This window comes from Protopterus annectens, chromosome 1.part1 (genome assembly GCF_019279795.1).
Source record: "Protopterus annectens isolate FY-2018-M chromosome 1.part1, PAN1.0, whole genome shotgun sequence".
NCBI lineage: Eukaryota > Metazoa > Chordata > Ceratodontiformes > Protopteridae > Protopterus > Protopterus annectens.
Window position 1 is genome coordinate 1,825,319,414 of NC_056726.1, and position 16,835 is coordinate 1,825,336,248.

Sequence of the window (16,835 nt, forward strand, 5' to 3'; positions counted from 1 at the left end):
GCTGTGCCGTTCCAGCTCCCTTAGCCTGGATCCAGGTGCAAAACCTATTCCACTTGTCAGCATAGGATTTTCTAGTGCTGGGGCGCCTGGCCTCACGTATACAATTTAGAACTTGTTTGCTTAGGATGGCAGCTTGAGGAGAGGTCAGGGAATAAGCCAGGCTGCCAGGTTGAGGGTCTGCAATTGGGGATGCATGAATTCTCCATTCCTCTGGGTCAGGAGTGTTGGGATCTGAGGTGGCAGGGGTGACAGGCTGTGCAGCAGTGGGTACCAATGCTGGCATGGCCAGTCTGGGGGAATCAGGATTACCCTTAGCTTTTCTTCCCTTATTTTGAGCAGTACCCTTGAAATGAGTGGTAGAGGCAGAAATGCATAGACTGAGAGGTTTACCCACTGGAAGGATAGAGGATCCACTTTCCAGGCCTTGCTGTGAGGTTCCCTGGTGCAGAATTGACTAAGCTGATGATTGGAGTGGGAGGCAAAGAGGTCGACCTTTGGTGTGCCCCATGTCTGGGTTACAAGGGTGAAGGCTCTGTGGTCTAGCTGCCAATCATGTGGGTCTAGTAAGTTTCTGCTTAAGTTGTCTGCCAGACAGTTTAGAGAGCCTGGCAGAAATTGTGTTAACAGGTGTAGTTGCATGGCTGAGGCCATGTGTCAAAGAGTCATGGCGAGCCTGCAGACAGGATAAGAGCTCCTCCCTGCTTGTTGATATACGACATCACTGTGGTGTTGTCTGTTTTGATCAGTAGAGGCCCCGGCGAGAGTAGGGGGTCTGAAAGCTGTCAGGGCATGCTGAGCAGCTAACATCTCTTTTTGGATGATGTGCAAATGTATTTGATTTAGGCTCCATTGGCCCTGAATGCACCTGCCGTCCAAGTGAGCACCCCAGGCATAGTCTGATGCATCTGTGGTGACTGTCTGGGTGACATGGGGTTGTGAGAAGGGAAGTCCCTTGTTGCGATTGCATGCTGCTGCCCACCAAAGAAAATCCTTCCTTAGACAAGGTATCAGTGGTATGAGAGTTTTCAGGTCTTGAGAGTGCTGACACCAAAGGCCTTTTAGGTACCATTGTAGTTTCCTCATGTGCAGTCTGGCATATGGAATGAGTAGAATGCAAGAGGCCATGAATCCTAGAGCTTGCAGGATTTTCCTTGTGGATAACTGGGTTCTGGTTGCTAGATGAGAGAAGTAACCTGTTAGGTAGGCTTGTTTTTCTGGAGTAAAGAATGCCATCTGGGATGCTGTGTCCAGGCTTGCTCCCAGGAATACAATTTTTTGTGTGGGGACTCGTTTTGATTTCTTTTCATTGATAGTATACCCCAGGGAGGTCAGTAGGTCCTTTACAAAGGTCAGGTGCTGTAGTAGCTTTTCCTGTCTGTCTGAATCAGGCAGTCGTCTAAGTAATGGTAAATTTGAATATTTTTTTGTCTGCAAAAAAACAATGGTGGGAGCCAGACATTTTGTGAAAACTGTGGGAGCAGTAGATAAGCCAAATTGAAGTGCATATATCCTGTCCTGAAATGTAGGTATTTCCTGCATGATTCCTTGATTGGGATGTGTAGGTAGGCCTCTTTTTGGTCTAGGGTGTCTAACCAATCACCCTTAGAAAGCATAGGTAGAAGCTGCTGGAGGGTGAGCATTTTGAATTCTGGTATCACCAGAAAGGTGTTTAGAATGGATAGATCATGGACGGGGTGCCATGTGCCCTCTTTTCTGGGTACCAGGAAGAGTTTGGAGTAGAAACTTTGGCCTATCTGTTCTGCAGGAACATGTTCTATTACCCTCATGGAGAGCAGGGAAATGACTTGCTTTTTGGCCTCTGTCCACTGGTTTGGAGGAAGATCTGGGAACCCTTTTGGGGTTGGCTGTGTGTGGGAATAAAACTTGCTTCCCTGGGACACTACGATGAAGACCCAGTAGTCATTGGTAATGGTGGCCCAGTTGCTTGCATGGAAAGAGAGTTTTCCTCCCAGGGGCACGAGCAGGTGAACAGAGGGAGGGGGGTGGAAGTGTAAAGCCATTGTGAGTTCTTACCATAAGGGGGTGGCTTTGCACTTCCTGAAGAAGGAGGAACTCCATTCCTTAGATCTCTGGATTCCCTGGGGCTGTTGCCTGGTGGGTCTGCTTCCCCTGGGTCTGGGCTGAGCTGGCCTGGAGGGGGCAGGAAAGGAACAGTGCTTGGAGGGGCAATGGCTGTTGAACCTCGGTGGCTGGACCTGTAAGAAGTCTTTAACTGTCTGCATAGATTTAGCTTTTTCTTCCATCTTTTTTAAGACCTCTTCTGCTTTGGTGGCAAATAAGTTGTCTTTGTTCAAGGGTGCGTCCAATAATTTGGATTTGACATGGTCTAGCAAGGTCTGTTCCTTAAGACAAGCATGCCTTCTAAGGACAGAATCAGTGACTGCTGCCCTGCAAGATGTTTCTAGGGCATGAAAACCACACTGTAAGGTGTGCTTAGTTACTTGACTTGCAGAATGCATTAACTCTTGTAGCTCTTTATCTTCTGCAGAAGCAGGAAAGGAAGCTATTTTGGTTTGAGGAGTTCCATGGTATGTTGCTGATATTTCAGCATGTGGAACTGACAATTTAATGCTCTAATAGCAAGAGTAGCAGAGGTGTATACTTTTTTACCCCATCTGTCTAATGCTCATGAATCCCTATCTGAAGGGGTGGGATTCTTAGATAAATTTGCTTTGATTCCTTTAGGTCCTTAAGAGATGACCTCGGGGTCAGCAATAGGATTTTTGAAAAGAAATTTATGAGAGTCAGGGACTCTATAATACCTGTCAGGTTTCCTGGGAGCAGGAGGGAGGGTGTCAGGAGTCAGACTGGATTCCATAAAAACATCATCCACAACATCCAGGACAGGAGGAATGGTCAGAGGTCTGTGCTGTGGTAGAACTTAGAATTCAGAGTCTCTTTTTTGACTGAGGATAGTTCTGACATTCCCATTGGAAATGTTCCCTTTAAAGTATGTAGGGTTTCCCCAAAGGAAAAGTCCTTGGATCGAGAGGCAGAAGGGATGGATTCCTCTGCATCAGGATCCTCATAAGCAGAGAGAGGTTGCATATCTTCATATTCAGAGGCATCAGAGTCATCAGACTCCTGTTCAGATAAAACTACTGGGGACAAGTCTCTTCTTTTGGAAGGGGTAGGCTGGCTTCTCCTAATAAGCATTATAAGGTCTTCCGCCATTTTAAGCAGTTGGGACTGAGGCAAGGAAGCAGATGTCTGAGCTTGGGTCGTCGTATTTTTGGGTGTGGTTCATACCCTGGGCCTTAGAAATTTGGTAGTTTTCGAAAGAACTGAAGATGCGAAAGAAGCTGTCGGTCTGTGTTGAGTACTGGTAGAGCGAAGTACTTCCTTGGAAGCCGGTGCCTGCTCAGCGGCTCTGGACCCATCCAAGGTAGAGACATCCGCAGGATCCTTAGTTGAAGAAGAGTCTTGTGGCATACTGGACTCCAAAAGCATCTTGGTAGCGGCCATCAAATCCAGAGAAGCAGGCATCAGGGGTTGCAAAAGTGCCTCACTGAGGACTGGAGAACTGACGACTAGCTTAACGGAAGCGTTGTCAGCAGTTTTGGACTTGTGCGGTCTGTCTCTGTCTTCTATCCTTATGTTTTTTCGGAAGATCGGTAGTCGGATGGCTTACCAAAGCCATATCAGAATTCAAGGACTGAGAGCGAAAATACCTAGCTACAATAAGGGCCCGACGACATATAGTTCTGGCGTTGAACAAAGCACAAAAGCGACAGCGGGGGATGTCGTGGTCTGGGCCTAAACAGGTGACACAGTAAGAATGGAAGTCTCGGTGTGGTATTTGCTTTCTACAGGCAAGACGATTGTTAACTTTTTCTGACATAGTTTAGAGCAAGAAAAAAGGATCCCCAATGGGGTACTTAGCTTTAGAAGACTTCAACTTCAATTCGTAAACAAAAACTCTGGTAGCGGCTGACCGGCACTCGTGCAAATTGCTTCTGCTTTGGGCTCCTCGGCAAGAAAAACTGATGTAATGGTGTTGGCTGCCTGATTTTATACCACTGACGACCTGATGTCAGTCCTGGAAAGACAGCAACCGATGCAGATATACTAAGCCTCTGGTATTCGGGCCGACTGAGGGCTACCCCTGGCAGGATAACCCAAATGTGATGATTGCAACAGTGAAACACGAAGAAAATCTCCCTATATGACACAAGAAAGCCACAACGCATCTATCTACAGGAATTTGAATCGCTCATTATTAAACCCAAAACCATTTTCCTAACTCATCTAAACTATCCAACTATAGACTTGGAAACCTATACCCCTACTACTGCACAAGCACAGAGACTGCAAGACTTTGTCAATAAAAACACCTAGAACAATTAACGTACCCACTAGGGGAAATAACAGCTTTTATCTTGTCTTTACTAATATGGGAGCATCTTGCATCATCCCTTGAGTATCAACACTTGGTAGGTCTGACCATAAAGCAGTCTCCTCCTAAATAAAACTGAAATCAAGAGATCACTTCCACCCATGGTACCTTCAGAAATTTCTAAAGACGAACTACCTACTCAAGTGACACATCGGCAAGCTTCAAATCCTCACCAAACCCAGTTAACTCTACTGTATATGCAGAAACATAACACCACTACACTACAGCCATACAGAGATGCAACTTTACCATGTAGGAACAACTGTAGGGAAAACCCAGAAAAACTCACATGGTGAAACCATATCAACATGCTTGAAATAAGAGTAATGCCAAGAATGCCATTATCACTGAAAGAAACAAACTCAGGAGCTTAATAAAAATACACCAAAGCCAAGTTTGAGGCTAAAATACCCAAGCAAAAGACTGACTGAGCTGATTGTGTAGGTAACTTTGTTCACAAAGGCTCATGATGTAGCAAAACTACTGGCCAACAAATTTAGCTCTAACTTAACCCCTCTCTTCCCTCTGTCTGTTCCTCAAGGTATTTTAGAAACTACCACACCTCCAGCGATCTGACAAAGAGCAAGTCCTAAAAGTGTTATCAAAAGCTACAAATACTGCATGGATGAGTCCTGACCAGGGGCGGCTCATGCTATAGGACTGCAGCACCCCCACCTGTACAAAAGAAAGAAGAAAATACCCCCACCTGTACAAAAGAAATCCCCCCACCTGTACAAGAAAATTAAAAAAAAATTGCGAGTCCCGGAACTCCACGCATGCATGCTTGGAGTTCCTGGATACTCATAGAACTCCAGACTGCTGTGTTAGGCAGTCTGGATAGAGGAGAAAGGCATCTCCACCCTGCCAGTCCAGAAGTCTGTACGGTGATAACTGCACAGACAAGAACGAAACCAGACTGCGTTTGAACCCTGTACCTTGGGTGCAGGTGGAAAGGGCCTGAATTCCCTACCCACCACCATTTGTAAAAGAATTTGCAGATGTTTGCCTCATATTTCTGTGGTTTCTGTGTGTTTGTTTTTCCTTGCAAAGTCGGTAGCGCTGTGGTGCACTGGTAGCATTGCTGCCTGACAGATACAGGTTCTCTGGTTTGATTCTTGGCTGGGGTGCCTTTGGTGTGGAGTCTGCATGTCCTCCCATCTTATAAAGAGCATGTGTCTGGAGTGTTTCTCCCTGCTCTGCTGAAAATTGGCTTTTGTTCCAAGTCAGACTTTCCTGGTTAACAAATGTTAAATAAAAATAACAGGCATTTGAATTTCAGACTTCATATTCTTCAGAAAGTACATGGTTACACAATATTTTATTCTAGCAATTTTCTAAGTTTATAACATGGATACTTGAAATTTGTCCCTATTTTTGGGACTGTATTCCCCCATTATTGGCCTCGTCCAGGATTTTTGTGCTAAGGTTGAGAGCTATGGTGAGAATTGAATTCACGGAATATGTTTGGGGGCTGTATTCCCCCATTATTGGCTTTGTTCAGGTGTTTTGTGCTAAGAGGTTGACAGCTATGGTGAGAACTGAATTCATTAAACGGTAGCCATTTAAGTTTCAGTCTTCTTCTCTTTCACAAAACAGATGATTTGGCATAGTGGTATGTTGCTCTGACTGTTTTGCACTGGGTCCCCTGGGTTCAAGACTTAGCAGTGAAATGTATGGTTGTAACACAGCATTTTATTCTAGCAACTTTCCAACATTATACAAGCAATTTTTAAAATGTGCCCCTGTTTTTTGGGCTTTTGCCCCCCCCCTAAGTTCAGAGATACAGCTGAGTGTCGAGGAGATATTACAAGGAGCTGTGTGTGCTGCAGGGGAACACAAGTTTAGTGCTGCTTATGCTGAGTCTGCTTGCATTGTTAATAGCACAACAGGTAGTGTACTTGCTTTTGATGCAGAAGACTGTGGGTTCTACTCCCACAGTAGGTAGATGCATTGCTGATAGTGTACTGTGTTGTAAAGGGAGTGGATGCTGCAGTCCTTTTTGGTGAAGATACCTAGTAACTATGAACCTGTTATCAGTTTGCCATCCATTCTCTATTGCGACATTACTAGCTTATCATTTTGTTAATGCAACATAGGCAATTTATTCCTCAAGGGCAACAGGCACTTTATTTGTAGCTGAAACAATGACATATAAAGTTGTTTGCTAGCAGCAACCTCTTCATTAGTTACATATTTCTTTAATGTGGAATTATTTAGATTACTTACTTCTTCAGAGTGTGTATATTTACTGATACTGGTGGACTGTAGAAGTTTGAAAATACTTTTTATGATGGAACTGTTCTGAATTGGGCAGTTTTGTCATTAATGGTGCATGCATTTTGTTTCATTGTTTACTGGAAAAATGTTCAAAACAATAAATTTAAAATGCCCTCCAACAACTGTACTGTATTGTACAAGGAATATAATTTAATTCAATTAGGAAGGTCTATCAAAGAGCACATGTATGTTTCGTGTTCAAGGGGCCTATGATTTTGAAAGCAGTCCAAAGTTAATCTTTATCTGCCACTGGCAAAATGTATTTTCTTTGAATGTGGGTTTCAATGCTGTTTCAATGAATGTTAGTTTCAAGGGCAGAGAAGTTTTAATGCCAAGTCTATTTTCATTGTGAGACTGCATTACTTTGTTTAGCAGATATCTATTAAAGTTTGAGCTGTAAAATGCAAAATAAAACTTTTAAATGAAATCCAAATCATCGCAGAAGTAAAGCAGTATGCACATTACAGTGCTTATGGTAAGTGGGGTGAAATAACCAAGGAATGGGACATTGGAATGGCTGCAGGAGGGAGGCTCCATTCGACCATGATTTTGTGAGGGGGAAGGGCAGCAAACACAAAGACGGCCCCAGCTGAACTATACCTTTTAACTGTCCAGATTTTTGCAGCATGAATAGATTTTTTGTTTCTTATTTTTGGTTTGTTCCTTATAAAATTTGTGGTTTTCTGGCAAATTATTTAGGAATGAAGTCACTAAATGACAGACATTGAGTTTTAGACGTCATAACCTCCAGAAAAATGCATGCTAAAGCAAGACCTGTTATTCTATTAACTGTCTTAAGTTTATACAAGAGCAATTTTTAGTACTGTTTGTATGTTCCCCCAATATATTTGGCCTTGTCCAGATTTCCTGCATTAACAGGTTGAGAGGTACATGCAAATAAATCACTTTATACAATTAGGACTATGCAAACCTCTCAACTGTCCCCAATTCTGGCTCAAAATGTTGCCCTCCCCCTAATAATCCCTCTGCAAAATGGCAATTTTGGAAAAAAATGTGGAGGGTTTACAATTATAAATAGTTGTAATGATCAGAGTTATAGATTACTTTTATTTCAGAAATGCATGTAGATGCTCTTATTTTGTCAGCTGCTCAAGTTAACAGTATTAATATTAAAAAGGTGTCCCTTCTTTGACAGGTTCCCAGCTGTATTGTGCGGCAATTTTATATTTTTGCATCACGTTTGGTCTGTTTTTCATAAAATTGCGGTTTTCTGGCAAATTAGTGGCAAATCATTAAAGATTGAAGTTAGAAAATAATGGCAGACATTTGAGTTTCAGATTTCATACCTTTCAGAAAATTCATACTATGCAAGACTTACTACTTTCTAAGCTTATAAGAGCAATATTTAAAAACTGTCCTTATATGTTTGGGCCTGTGTCCCACTTCTATGTATGGCTTTGTCCAGATTCAGGTACGAGTGTCACAGCCATCACTGTCAGCCAGAGACATTTCAAATTGTGACATACTTATTGCACCCCACTCCCCATTGTAGTGGCCCTGGATGTGTCCAAGCAAGGCAAGGAGCAGTTATGGAGTGTAAGCGCGCAGAGTATTCCCCCATCCAAGGTAGACCACAAGTAAGACCGTGGCTTTTCATCTGTCCTTGATTTTGCAGAATGTTCTGGTTTTCTGTCATATTTTTATACTGTTGATTTATGCTTCTGATTATTCAGAAAATGCATGCTGTTACAGTGCCCTGTTGCTCTATGTTTAAATAGCAATGCTTTAATGACCATCAGGTAAGCTTGTCAGAGATATTAAGATGCAAGTAAGCTTTAATAAGCATACTGTTAAAGAATTACCAACATTGAAAGCCTTTTCGTTGTTGCCATGCAGATAATATTTACATACCTAGATAACGTATAAGCCTTAGGTATTGAAATGCATATGACAGTATTTGTAATAAACGACTGGATTACAGTATGTTCAGAAGCTCATTACATTTGTTAGAGACTTGCAGTCATCTTTGCAGGCTTTATCCATAAACTAAACAGTCTATCATGTGTGGTCCATAAATTGTGCAGTAATCCTTTAAGCAGTTTATCTTGAGCTTGTTTCTTGTTTGCTGTTCATTTTTTACATTGATCATGTCTTCCCCATGAAACAAGTAGATAGTCGTTGTCAAGCAGCAGGTCATTTTTGGATAAGAAACATTTTTACAAGTGGGGGTATCACACAGAGATTGCTACTTTCAGCATGTTACTTGGTACTTTAATAAAGCTGAATATAAATTATAATTAGAACTGCAGTGCGAGGAGAAGTGGTTTGAGTTGAGTGCTGCTGCTTTTTTTTTAATACTTGATTCTGACTGGCATTCCAGTAATGCATTTAAAAAGTTATTTATTTTTTTCATGCATCACAACCTTTGTGTTTCCATCTAGATATCAAGTAAGTTGTCATGTAGCCAATGCATTGAAATATTTTTTTCTTCTACACTTCATTTTGTCTTGATTGGACTTTCGTAATGATGGTTTGGCACCCAGGGCAGCGTATTTAATTAAAGTCCCAGTTGTTCTGGTTTTGGGCATAGCCCTACCCCTTTCTAGTTGGCCACACCCAATGGTTTGGCACCCAGGGCAGCGTATTTAATTAAAGTTCCAGTTGTTCTGGTTTTGGGCATAGCCCTACCCCTTTCTAGTTGGCCACACCCCTTCACATTGGCCTCACCCATTCATGTCTCCTGCAGCCCCCCCCACAACATCCCTGGATGCATCTTAAATAGCATGAAGCATGATTTTGCAACACCCCCTAACACCAATATTCAACCTTCATACAGGTTTAGAACCAAACAAATGTAGAACAGCTACAGTTACTTCCCTGTGTAACTGAGGATCTTCCACATACCCAGGCAATTACAGACTCTTACGTCTGACCAGCCTCATATTCAAAGCCATGGAAAGAATTACTATGAAACTAATCAACCAGAACATTGGGAACCTCTTAACACTGGACCCATCTCAGCATCAGCAAGGGCAGGTCATGCTTACTCAACCTAGTAGATTTTTTAAAAAAGTCACCAGAACAATGGATGAAGGCAAAATGGTACACACACCAAATACCTCGACATGGTCAAAGCTTTTGCTACAATTCCTCACACAGGCATAGTAGAAAAGTTAAGTAAACTAAGAATAACCTGCTGTGTCACACTCTGGAATGCGAAGTGGCTCACACATAGGATGCCGGAAATCAAAATAGGGGAAGTTGCCACCTGAAAGAGACCAGTCACCAGTGGAGTCCCCCAGGGTTTTGTGCTAGGACCTTCCCAGTTTAGCATTTACTTTCTGAAGTACAAGCCAATATACAAGAGCTTTGGTTGACTACGTTTGCAGAGGACTGCAAGCTAGGAGTAGTCACTGAATCCCCAAATGACTTAGCCATCCTACAAGAAGGTTTGCCCCAAAAAATATAACTGTCGCCAAAATCATGGACTGAAACTAAATGCTAAAAAAATGCATTACTGTACCCTTTGGGAAGTCATCTGACCCAGGGAATTACTACATTAACAATATGTCCCTAATAGTTAACCCTGTTGTTCAAAATTTGGGATGTTATGTGGGCAGTGACCAAACTTTTGAACAGCACTTGTCCACTGTTGTAAGAAAATCCATCTATACTGCACAGCTTATAAACAAATGATTGTGTCTAGATCTAGTGATGTCAATGCCCCCCTTAACTTGGACATCATAAACCCAATCATAGAATATAATGCCACCTTATCTGTCCAGGCACGTGCAACTGGAATGGCCACAGAAATAACTTACTAAAATGATACAAGTCCTAAACAACATGCCATACATGGACCAACTCAAAGCCCTGTTACCTTCCAAAGTATCCTACAGACTGCAAAGAGGTGACTTGTGTCTGGCATAAAGGCATCCCCCGATCCAGTATTGATGGATTTACTACACATCAATAAGTTAAATGGCATCTGAAATATTTGGTTTAGGGTTCTAAACCTGTACTGCAACATCAACAGAACAGTTTGGTGGGGTACATATATCACAGAGGATACTTCTGCTCAAGAACACACTTCCCATCCACATAAAACGAAGTTCATCCCCACTCAAATTCAAGTGCAACTTGGATCTATGCATGAGAAACTTACCCCAGGACTGCCTCTTGTGGTACTAATGGGCAGAGGCAGCTCCTAAATGCATTATTCCATGCTGTATATTTGCAAGGGTCCTCTCAAATTATCTATGGTATGATCCCAGTTATTCTCATTAGGGGCGATATATAATTATCAAGCATGGGATAGGCAAGATCAATTTCTAACCAAATGGGATTGACTAATTCGAGAACAAAAAGGGAAACTGGCTAGGCTTAAACTGGCCTGCAAGGGCCTAGCATTACATATGGCAGTGACATTTTGGTGACTGTAAATTTTCTGTAAATTAAGTTATCCTTTTTAGAGAAATACACATAACTTTTTACTTCTGATGAAAGGACAATTCAGAACAAAATATACATTTTGGATGTGCTGAATTTTCACCCTTAAAAAAAGTCATATACCCAACCATAATGGAAACATAACATAATACAATAGCATTTCAGATCTTTGTGAAGGATTCTATCTGGCTTCCAGTAAAGAGCAACACTTACCCCTCACATTTTTGAACCCTGACCTAGATCACTTATTTAAAAAATGTAGAGATCACTACTATTGGTACTGTGTGCTAACAACATGGTATTCAATATCAGTTTTGTAAATATGTAATAGAAAACCGTCTCTGAAGACCACAGTGTCTGCGGTCTTTGAGGATCTGACTAGAGGTCACAGAGAAAACAATGATAGCTCTTCAGAAAAGATGCCAGTGCTTAGTTTACAAAGTACTAGGCCATCTGAAAAGGAAGGTAACAGTATGCTAATAAAGGGCCTATATTAGAAGATTGAATGTTTAGGTGATCAAACACCTAAACATCGATCTTCTAATATCGAATCTGAAAACAGCAAATGTCACAGGGAAACACGTCCTTTGGCCACCAAAACAAAACTTTACATCCAAAGTGGGGGGGGCTTCACACATGGGGGGGCTGTATCCCCCCCCCCTAATTATACCAGCTCCGAGATCGCTCTACAGTATAGGAAACGGCAAAATCCGGCGAACGGCCAAGGAAATCTTTCCCTGCATTAAATCGTCCATTCGCCGTTTTTTGCTTTCGATATTAGAAGATCGATGTTTAGGTGTTCGATCACCTAAACATTCAATCTTCTAATATGGACCCTTAATAAATAGCATGCCAACTTCTGGGGCTGGATTTTAATGCATTTTATTTTTTTTTAACTGTAATATAAATGTTTCATTATTATATCAACTATATTCATAAATTAATATCTTTAATGTTTTTTGAGAGGGAGAAAGAGTTTTTTTATTTTTTTGTAATCAGTTTTTTCATGATTGTAAAATAAAATGAGGAAAACTGAGTTACTACTTGCCTTGTCAGTGGGTGTTGAGGTAAAGCTTCATCCATACTACACGGTTAATACTCCAAATTCAAGATCACACTACATGGCAGAAGAGGGACACTGCTGCTGATGGGTGTTGCAACTGACTTCCTTAAATTTTTAACCTATGCACACACAATATGCCCTTGACAGAGGTCAGAACACCTTGCCATCCTGCTAACAACAGTAGGACTTGTGGGCAGAAACTTTGTGGCTGCAACACTATGTGCCTTTACGTAATCTGCCTAGTCTTTTGTCTGCCCATCAGTTGTCACACAATACCCACACTGTATATTTAAACTTGTACACTGCCTTACTTTATATGCATATGTATAATTTTGAACTTTGACATGCTTCTGTCTGTTGTATCAACCCTAGGATGGATCCTCCCACTGGAACCCTCCATTTTATATATCTGCTTTATGTCTATTTATTTCAAATATACTTGACTACTATTATTTTGTCAACATGGAGAGATGAGTCATGTATATGCATGATGAGGTTCCCCTCTGAAAAAGGCCATAATCCCAGTAGGGACAACCTGGTAAGCAATATGTAAGGCACAACTTAGTGACACACTACACACACTACACACACACACACACACACACACACACACACACACACACACACACACACACACACACACACACACACACACACAAGAAACTGAGTTTCAGTACAGAACATAATATGCTGACTTCTGTTTGACTTTCTGCATCTCAGGAATGACTCTGGTCACCCACAGTGGATATACACCCCCCCCATTAAAATGCCAGTTTTTTGTGATATAAAAAAAAATAGACCACAATAAATAATTTCAAAACTTTTCCTATCTTTAACGTGACCTATAACCTGTATAATTCAATTGAATATCTGGCATGGCTTAGTGGTAAATCACTTTGTCTATGGTGTGGAGGGTCCTGTGTTTAAGCCTTGCAGAGGCTGTTTATCAGGGGTACAGGGAAGTAAATAGTGTGAGAAGAAATAGTCAGGGAATTGTTATGGCTAGGCTTGTATAGGCCCTAGAGCCGACAGCCTAGTACCAACCTATGAACCTATGAAAAACAAACAAATCTGTTAGGGGAAAAAATATAAAAAATAAAAAACGTACATAAAGCTGGCTGCATAAGTGTGCACACCCTTAAACTAATACTTTGTTGAAGCACCTTTTGATTTAATTACAGCATTCAGTCTTCTTGGGTAGGATTCTGTCAGCACAGCACATCTTGACTTGGCAATATTTGCCCACTCTTTCTTGCAAAAGCACTCCAAATCTGTCAGATTGCAAGTACATCTCTTGTGCACAGCCCTCTTCAGGTCACCCCACAGATTTTCTATTGGATTTAGGTCTGAGCTCTGGCTGGGTCATTCCAATCCTATTTTCTTCTGGTGAAGCCATTCTTTTGTTGATTTGGATGTATGCTTGGGGTCATTGTCGTGTTGAAAGGTGAAACTCCTCTTCATCTGCAGCTTTCTAGCATACACCTGAAGGTTTTGGACCAAAAGTGACTGGTATTTGGAACTACTCATAATTCCCTCCACCTTGACTAAAGCCCAAATTCCAGCTGAAGAAAAACAACCCCAAAGCATGATACTGCCACTACCATGCTTCACTGTGGGGATGATGTTCTTCTGGTGATACAAAGTGTTTTTGCGCCAAATGTACCTTTTGGAATTGTGGCCAAAAAGTTCAACCTTGGTCTTATCAGACCATTACACATTTCCCACATGCATTTGGGAGTCTTGATGTATTGTTTTGCATATTTTAGCTGGGTCTGGATGTTTTTCTGTGCAAGAAAAGGCTTCCGTCTTACAACCCTACCCCATAGTTTAGACATATGGAGAATATGGGAGATTGTTGTCACATGTAGTCCACAACCAGTACTTGCCAGAAATTCTTGCAGCTCTTTCAGTGTTGCTGTAGGTCTCTTGGCAGCCTCCCCGACCAGTTTTCATCTTGTCTTTTCATCAATTTTTGAGGGGCATCCAGTTCTTTGCAATGACACTGTTGTCCCATATTTTCGCCACATTTTGATGACTGTCTTCACTGGATAAAGGATAACAGCCATAAAAACTAATGGCTATCTATGACTATCGTATTCAATATTGTCAACTTACGACAACGTGAACGGGAAAAACAAGGTTACCCCTAGCTACCAAATAGGTGGCAATCCACTGAGTACAGAAGAAGTTATCAGGGACCTGGGGACCCAGGTTGATAGTAGTCTGTCATTCGACACCCATGTAGCTAAAGTAGTTAGGAAGACCTTCTACATTGCCCACCTTATCATGAAGGGATTCCCATCTAGATCAAGGGAGGTCATAGTCTCCCTATACTCATCACTCATCAGACCAATGATCGAGTACAATGCCCCATTCGGAATGTATCTGACCCGACACTTGCAGCAGCTGGAGAGGCCACAAAAGTTCCTCACCAAAAGGATAAAGGGTCTCAAACATCTGTCCTATGCTGCCCGACTGAAAGAACTCCAGCTCTATTCAGTCACTTACCGCTTGCTCAGAGGTGACCTTTGCCTAACATACAAGGCCATGTCAAACCCAGATTTGATGAATATGCTTCACCTCAAAAATCTAGATCCGTCAGAGCCACAAGGGCGGGAGACTTAAACCTCGACACGGCTATTAATAGGATGTGCTGGAGGGATAGATTCATCACCCAAAGACTCCCTATGCTGTGGAATAAAATCCCGGTATATGTGAGGCAGAGCACCTCGCTGGCCTTGTTCAAGAGAAATCTTGACCAATGGATGGGAGATCGCAGATATACCCCAGGGATTACCTCAGTGTCACTGCTCAACAGAGGCACAGCAAAATAATGGGTATAGTTCCCCATACTAAAGGGGTGGCGTAAGCCACAAAACTATGGGCTAGGCTTGTAAATGCCCTCGGGCAGATAGCCTAGTATGAACCTATGAACCTATGAATGGCTTGAAAGGATAATGTGTCAATTAACATTCAGTGTGAAAGGGAGAGACATGACTAATCCATAACAACATAAAACAGCAACAACACAGAAAGGTAGTTGGCTATGGGGAATAGAGGCAAAAGAGTGTAAGAACTTCAAAAATGTAATGTCCAACAGTAATCGACAGACTGGGTACTCAAATAGTGATAAGTCATGTCCTTTCCTCTTCAAAGCACAACAAAAGAAAATGCAGCACAAGCACTTTGAACTCTGGAATGCTACACAAAAATAGAATGGAATTAAGCTCTGATTCTGCAATATGCCATTTCATTTTTTAAAAAAGTAGTATCATGGCTTTATTGTGAGAAAATCCTTTTGCACTACATGCCTGTATAGTAAATGTTTGAGAATACAGCATCTATAAAGTATGCTTTCAATGTCAATGAAAAATAAGCTTTTCGTGTACCTTTACATTTCAAACACAAAGAAAGTATGCATCTATATCACGTTATTGAAATTTTACTACATCGAATCAATAAAGGTCGAACTTTATTGATTGAAGTAGTAAAATACCAAATAACGTAAAAAAAAAAAATCAATAAAAAAAAAAACTAACTAGCGTAGGCAGGGGAAAAATCCCCCCTGCACCCCCCACACACCCCTACTTAAATATATCAACTCCGAGACCGCACTACATTGAGGTAAATGGAAATCTCCCCCTTACGGAGATTTCCGTTTACCTGCACGATATTCTGAATTTTCGATATTGTCGTGCCGACAATATCGTATTCAATATTGTCAACTTACGACAACGTGAACTAGACCCAGAAATTATATGCTTCACACTCACCTTTATGCAAAGGGCCTTCTTAGCTAACCATCTCCGAGTCACCCTCCTGTAGTACTCTGGAGGAAATGTGTACTGGATACCAAGCTGTTTGCAGACATTCTCAAAAATATCATATCGTGTGCAACGCAAGTACTTGAGCAATTTCTTCCGTCGGTCAATTGCCATTAGCATATTTCTTTTGTTCACTTTATCCTGAGAAAGAAAAAAAAACAAGACTCTTCTTGAATGACACAAAGTAAAACAAAAGTAAATTATGTAATTATTACAACAGTGTTTTAGACTACACTAATTGGACACAAAGAGATTTCAATACTTGCTACTCAAGAAAGCTGGTTAGAACCTATTAATCTGTATTCATTACAGCATAAAAAATCTAAACAGATGAAAATTACTGGCCTAAAATAAAATCAAAGCATTTCCTAACCATATTGCACATACAAAGATATTAATGGTACATAACAAAAACAAAATAAAAATCATGGTATTCAATTTCATGTCTCTAAATGCACGAGTCTTTGTCCCATGCAACTCCAATGTTAATATAATATACTCTATACTTTACAAACAGCAGCATAAATCCCAAACCAGCACAGACCAACATCCTTCTAATAAATGATACAAATTATTCACATGTTCACAAAACACTGTAGATGAGATTCATAAAAATATCTGACAATTAAAAATTACTGTGCTATGTAGATGGAAGGTACAGATTCCTACAACTTTCACCCTACTAACTTCTGCAGAGACGTACAACTTAATGGACATATTTGCTGTTGAATTAGATAATATAGCAGAGTACAAACAAATGCAAACAAACCTTCTTCTGCTGCATCAGACTATATCCAATCCATACATACATGCACAATGAAAGAACAGAGAAAATAAATAGCTA

At 41.2% G+C, this 16,835-nt stretch overlaps 1 protein-coding gene across 1 annotated transcript in view; it reads right to left on the reverse strand.

Annotated features, from left to right (window-relative positions):
- Positions 1 to 16,835, reverse strand: part of MRPS15 (mitochondrial ribosomal protein S15) — a 179,561-nt gene that overhangs the window by 41,170 nt on the left and 121,556 nt on the right. The window contains exon 4 of the mRNA XM_044084816.1: positions 15,941 to 16,132. Coding sequence (XP_043940751.1) covers positions 15,941 to 16,132 — 192 coding nt within the window. The remainder of the gene's footprint in view (positions 1 to 15,940; positions 16,133 to 16,835) is intronic.